Source organism: Monodon monoceros, unplaced genomic scaffold (assembly GCF_005190385.1).
Source record: "Monodon monoceros isolate NGI ecotype Baffin Bay Population unplaced genomic scaffold, NGI_Narwhal_1 Super_Scaffold_21, whole genome shotgun sequence".
Classification (NCBI taxonomy): Eukaryota; Metazoa; Chordata; class Mammalia; order Artiodactyla; family Monodontidae; genus Monodon; species Monodon monoceros.
The window spans coordinates 58,922,447-58,928,275 of NW_021703778.1; the positions used below are offsets into that span (position 1 = coordinate 58,922,447).

General features: G+C 43.3%; 1 protein-coding gene and 1 pseudogene across 1 annotated transcript; both read right to left on the bottom strand.

Annotated features, from left to right (window-relative positions):
* Positions 1-2,252: 2,252 nt before the first annotated feature.
* PIGBOS1 (PIGB opposite strand 1) lies at positions 2,253-5,723 on the bottom strand. The gene is made up of 2 exons (XM_029236188.1): positions 5,494-5,723; positions 2,253-3,383 (listed from the first exon to the last, which is right to left on the bottom strand). The coding sequence occupies exon 2, from the start codon at positions 3,326-3,328 to the stop codon at positions 3,164-3,166; it is 165 nt and encodes a 54-aa protein (XP_029092021.1). The 5' UTR covers positions 3,329-3,383; positions 5,494-5,723; the 3' UTR covers positions 2,253-3,163.
* Positions 3,364-5,692, bottom strand: LOC114903834 (annotated as a pseudogene).
* Positions 5,724-5,829: the final 106 nt, after the last annotated feature.

Here is a 5,829-nt window from a genome sequence, read left to right on the forward strand (position 1 = left end):
TTTTTCTTACAGTTCTGAAGGCTATGGTGTCCAAGATCAAGGTGCTGGCAGATTCAGTGTATGATGAGGCCTTCTTCCTGATTTGCAGACAGCCACCTTCTTGCTGTATCCTCACATGGGCAAGAGAGAGAAACAGCATCTCTCTTGTATCTTTTCTTATAAGGGAACTAATCCCATTGATAAGGGCTCCACCCTCATGACCTAATTACCACCCAAAGGCCCTACCTCCAACTACCCTCACATTGGGGATCAGGGCTTCAACATATGAATGGGGAAAAGCATTCAGTCCATACCACACCGTTATTGTAGAAAGGACCAACTGAAAGCCCCTAAATCTGCTTTCCCTGGCTCCAATAGTAAATTAGAAGCAATTCAGGCAAAAAATTGCAGACGTTAATGCCACCTTCAAAGATATGAAGTATATGTGGGGGGGGTTCTCTCTATAACACCATTCAATTCACCTCTGTGCGCCCTGCAAAAACTAAACAGAAAAAGTTCTCGGGACGGATGGTGATGGTGGTCACACAACAATGTCAATATATTTCATGCCACTGAAATGTACACTTAAAAATGGTAAAAACAGTAAACTTTATGTTATGTATATTCTACACCGCACACACATGCTAGATGGATTATGGCAGGGAACAATGGACTACCTCAACTGCAGCTGCTATTCTGGATGCAGTGAGTTTTTTTCTTCTCTGACAGTTTTGTTGAGATATAATCTCACACAATAAAGCTTTAAAGTATACAATTCAGTGGTTTTTGTTTTTCTTTTTTTTTTTTTGCGGTACGTGGGCCTCTCACTGTTGTGGCCTCTTCCGTTGCGGAGCACAGGCTCCAGGTGCGCAGGCTCAGCGGCCATGGCTCACGGGCCCAGCCGCTCCGCGGCATGTGGGACCTTCCCGGACCGGGGCACGAACCCATGTCCCCTGCATCGGCAGGCGGACTCTCAACCACTGCGCCACCAGGGTAGCCCAGTGGTTTTTAATATATTCACAAAGCTGTCATTGATCACCACTATCTAGTTCCAAAATATTTTCATCAACCTAAGAAGTAACCCTATATCCATCAGCAGTCACTCCCTATCTCTTCTTCCGCTTAGTCCCTGGGAACTACTAATACACTTCGTTTCTACACATTTGCCTATTCTGGACATGTCATATAGAATCATACAATATATGGCCTCTTGTGCTCAGCTTCTTTCATGTTTCAAAGTTTATTCATGTTGCAGCACATATCAGTATTTCATTCCTTGTTATAGCTGAGTAATATTCCATTGTGTGGATATACCACAACATGTTTATCCATTCACTGGTTGAGACATTTGGGTTATTTTCACTTTTTGGCTATTATAACAATGATTCTATGAGCATTCATTTACAAATTTTTGTGTAGACATATGTTTTCACTACTCTGGGACATATGTCTAAAAGCAGAATTGCTGCGTCATATATGGTATCACTATGTTTATCTTTTTGAGGAACTTCCAAACTGTTTCACAGCAGCTGCACTGTTTTATATCCTCACCAGCAATACACGAGGGTTTCAACTTCTCCACATCCTTGTCAACACTCATTATTTGCCCTTTTTGACTGTAGTCATCCTAGTATATGTGAAGCGACATCTCACTGTGGCTTTGATTTGAATGGCTGCAGTACCTTTACCGGAAAAAACAAAAAACAAAAAACAACTCATTCCCTGGCACTTGTTACATGACTACCGAACTGACAAACCAATCCTTCCCAAAAGGAGGATCAAAAACAGTTCAATTTCCCATGATGTTAAATAGGATTATCATTCCTTGGATAACAGGATTATATATTCTTGCCTATGGTCACAGGCAGGAATACACTTGACTGTGTATCCTGTGGCAAGAGTCTTTTTCCCTGGCCTCACCTTTGGGCAGGACCTTGTGACATGCTCTAAACCAGCAGACTCTGAAGAGACATTTGCCACAGCTGAGCAGACATTTACAATTCATGTTTCCTTTCAGTCTCTCGCTCTCTTAATCCTAAACTCTGTCATATCCTAGATAGGGGGTACTCCTTGAGCCTGGGGCCCACAATGAGAAGACACACAGAACAGAACCCCAGTCCACCGACAGACAAGCCAAGCCTGTCACACAGTAGATACTTGGTATGTGTTTTAAATTTACATATATTTTTCAGTGTGCATAGAAGAAAAACAGTCTCAAAAGCTCAAACTATTAAAGGTGCTAATTAAATCAATGTATACTGAAAAACAGTAATTTTCACTTTGTTCATTCTGTATTGTTTGGTTTTTTTTAATGAGGTGAACATGTACTACTCTGTAATTTCTTATTCACATTTTTTTTTTTTTAAATTACCTATGCTGGTCTCAACATAGTTTAGATTAAGTTACAATGAATTTATTTTTCAAAAAAATCAATAAGAAGAAATGAGTTGATTTAAAGCATTTTGTACATATGTGATTACATTTAAGCTTTCATTGTTAAATATCAGTTCTTAGCGATTTCCAAAAAAACCCTTTAACTATGTGAATAGCTTCGTAATAAATTAACTCCTCCCTGACCACCATTATAATGCAAATTTGCTTGGTGGGTTAAGTAAACAGAGCTGTGGCTTGTTTGCCACCCTATGTGACACCACCTACCTTCTCAAAAACCTCCATTTGACCTGAGCCACCCCAATTCTCAATTTACTCCTCCATTCTGCCTGGGATGAGAAAGGGCTGGGATTGAAAGACTTCTAAAGTATATTAAAGCAGGCTAATTGTAGGCTAACTGAGGGGCATCCTGCCTGAAGTTAACTTGGTTAATTTAATCTACAAACACAACTGTAAACAACATTCCCAGCTAGTTTATACAGTCTAGACTGCCAATGTATAGGCCACATTCCCAGAAAAAAGAAGCTTCAACTAGGAAATAAAATATTCCTTAAGACATTCATTTTTGCTTAAAAGGAAAGTACTAATCTGTCCTGGTGAAAAGACATAAAATGGCAAATAAGAATACAGGAAACATTAAAATTGACAGTGCTAGTTTTAAAACTAATTTAAAATCATTATCTATGATTTATTTACAATTAAAATATATTTGATAACTTTTTACTAGATTATTTATAGTCAATGTATAATTTCAATGGAACTTTAAGCAATTATAGTTCGACTCCATGTAGTATTAACTTTTCTTCTCTTCTGAGTCTTGTACCAATTTCAACTTTTCTTTTAATTCCTTCTGATCTCTGGAATACTGTTCAAATACTGGTTGATAAATATATAGGCCTCCAGCAATTCCAAGGATGGTAGCAAAAAGCAGTTGTGGAAAAGTCAATCTTCCAAACATTTTTTCAACAAACACCGCACAGTGCAAGGGTGGTTTCCAGGATCTCTCTTCAGATCTGTATACAAAGAAAATGGGAAGCAAAGCAGTAACTTAGCACAATATCCTTTATAAAGACTTCATGTCACAACTTTGCTCCTGCATGAACAGTGTTTTTGTCATAATATGTAAATATGCTTATTGATGTAACTAAAATAGGAATCCAGATACATAGGGAATATGAGAAATGACGGTTAGGGGATGGGGTAAAATAAAGCTAAATCCTATTATAGAATGTTTTCAGTGGTTTGGGGGCTTTTTTGTTTTTGTTTTTTTGGACAGCAGGAAACATTTTATTCCCAGGATCTCAGCAGCCCTGTGGCCACTGGTTAAGAATCCCCAGTGTGGGGAGGGCTAGTTCCCATAGTCTGGCCCAGGGTGGCAGGCACTGGTGGTCTGGGTTTGCCCCAGGGACACAGGCATGGCGGAGAAGGGGGTTACTCTTTCCGGAAAATTAGGCACTTGTTGGCTGGTATGTCCACCATCCTCTCCAGGAGCAGCCCACTGGCCTGGCCCAGGTCCTCCAGAAGGGCTATATCCCGCAGCCCCCACTCTGGGTTCCGGCATCGGAGGGTCAGGTCAAAGTCCACGTTACTCTGGGGAGAAATCTTCCCGTTGATGGCACAGGGCCCATAGGTGATGAGGAGCGCCTTGCGTTTGAGCAGGTGTCCTGCTGCTCTGAAGAGCCCCTCGGTGCAGCTCAGGGGACTGATGTGGCTCATGTCGATGCAGAGTAGCAGATCCAGAGATTGCGGCAGGATCCCGCCCCACTGCTCCCAATCTCACCTCACGTCCAGGTACAGCGGGGCCTTCACGTTGGATAGTCCCTGGGCCTGAGTGGTGGCCAGGATGCTGTCCAGGCAGCTCTGATCCACGTGGTTCGGCTGCCATTCGGCATGGTGGAAGGCCCACCCGAAGTGGGCCGTGTCCTGGCCAGAACCCGAGGCCAGCTCGAGCACGCGGCCACCGCACACAGCCGCAGCATGCGCAGAATGGGCTCCTTGTTCCTTTCCGCGGCTGCCGCCACCAGCGTCTTTCTAGTCCTGAGCGGCGTGGTCCATTGGCAGTGGTAGTCCAGAGACGCTGGGCCCGTCGGGAGTGGTGGTGCAGTACCGCGGGGCCCGTCGGGAGTCTTCAGTGGTTTTAATGGATGATTTTTTAAATGGCAATAGTGTGAGAGAGGGGAGAAGCATACTCTTTATGCCTTTAAAGGCATACCAAACCTACTGAAAGAAACAGCCCCCCAAAAAAGTTGAAAGTGATCGCCAATCCCATCTGGAAGTAGGAGAAAGAGATTTCTTACTTTTCATTATTAGCCTTTCTTTACTATTTTATGTTTTTGGCAATATGTATGATTAAAAACAATTTTTAAAAACAAACTAAAAGATGTTCTAGTTCCTTTTGATGCTGTAGTAGGTATATATTGACATCACCTCTAAGTCATTTGCCATCTATTTTTGACAAAAGTATAATGAGGATTTGGCTGGTTTTACTTTTAACAATTGAGGAGTTAAGGCTCTAGAACTTCTCAGAAAATTATACTCCTTGCTATAGTCTATAGCCTGTGAGAAGTCCTACAGGTGCAGGAGACCCTAAGCAAATGTTTATGAACGAGGAAAGCAGAGCGAAGAATTTACACGTTTTCTTTATTACAACAATATTTCACAGCCTCCTAAACCAGCTCCCAAGGTCACAAAAATCAATAGGAGCTTAATAATTAGTAGCTTGCTCTTAATATATTGCTAAAATTGTCATTTAAACTAATCGGGGTGGGGGGGGAGACTGTTTCTCTTGGACTCTACAGCTAACTGGATAAATGACAACTTCACCAAGCTTGGTTTGGTTCAATGACCGCTAGGTATAAGAAAAGGAAACATTTGCAAGTCAGCTCCTTGGAAAACAATTAAACCACACAAACACGGCAAGGTTCCCCTTCTGCCACTAGCTCGCTAAGTAACCCTGACCAAGTCCTTTAACGTTTGGGGGCCTCATTTCCCACAGGCTAAATTACCCCTACCCTGCCTACGTCGTTCAACAAATACTTATTGTGAGATCACCCAAAGAGTGCAATGTTACACCAACACTTCCGTTTGTAATGAAGACTACTATTATCATTACCACTCAGAGACCTCTGACAGTCCCGCTCAGGCTCCGCGCCGCCTCCCGCCTGCCCCCGCAGAGGTGAGATCCGGCTCCTTTCTGCAGTTTCCGGACCGCCAGCCGCAGAGACCACGAAGCCAAAGGAGGGCAACAATCCCTCGAGAAAGAAACGTAGGCTGGAAAGCAGGGACTAGCCCGTGGCGAAGCGCAGAAGCGTTGCCTGAACATGCATCACTGCGCCACAGGGACGCGCAGCAGAAACCAGCCGCGGGCGTGGGCGTAACCAAGTTAGCTTTTCCCGGCTACCTCCGCGCCTGCCAGAGACGGCCGCTCGCAAAGGCCAAACTTAGTGGGCGGAAGAGCGC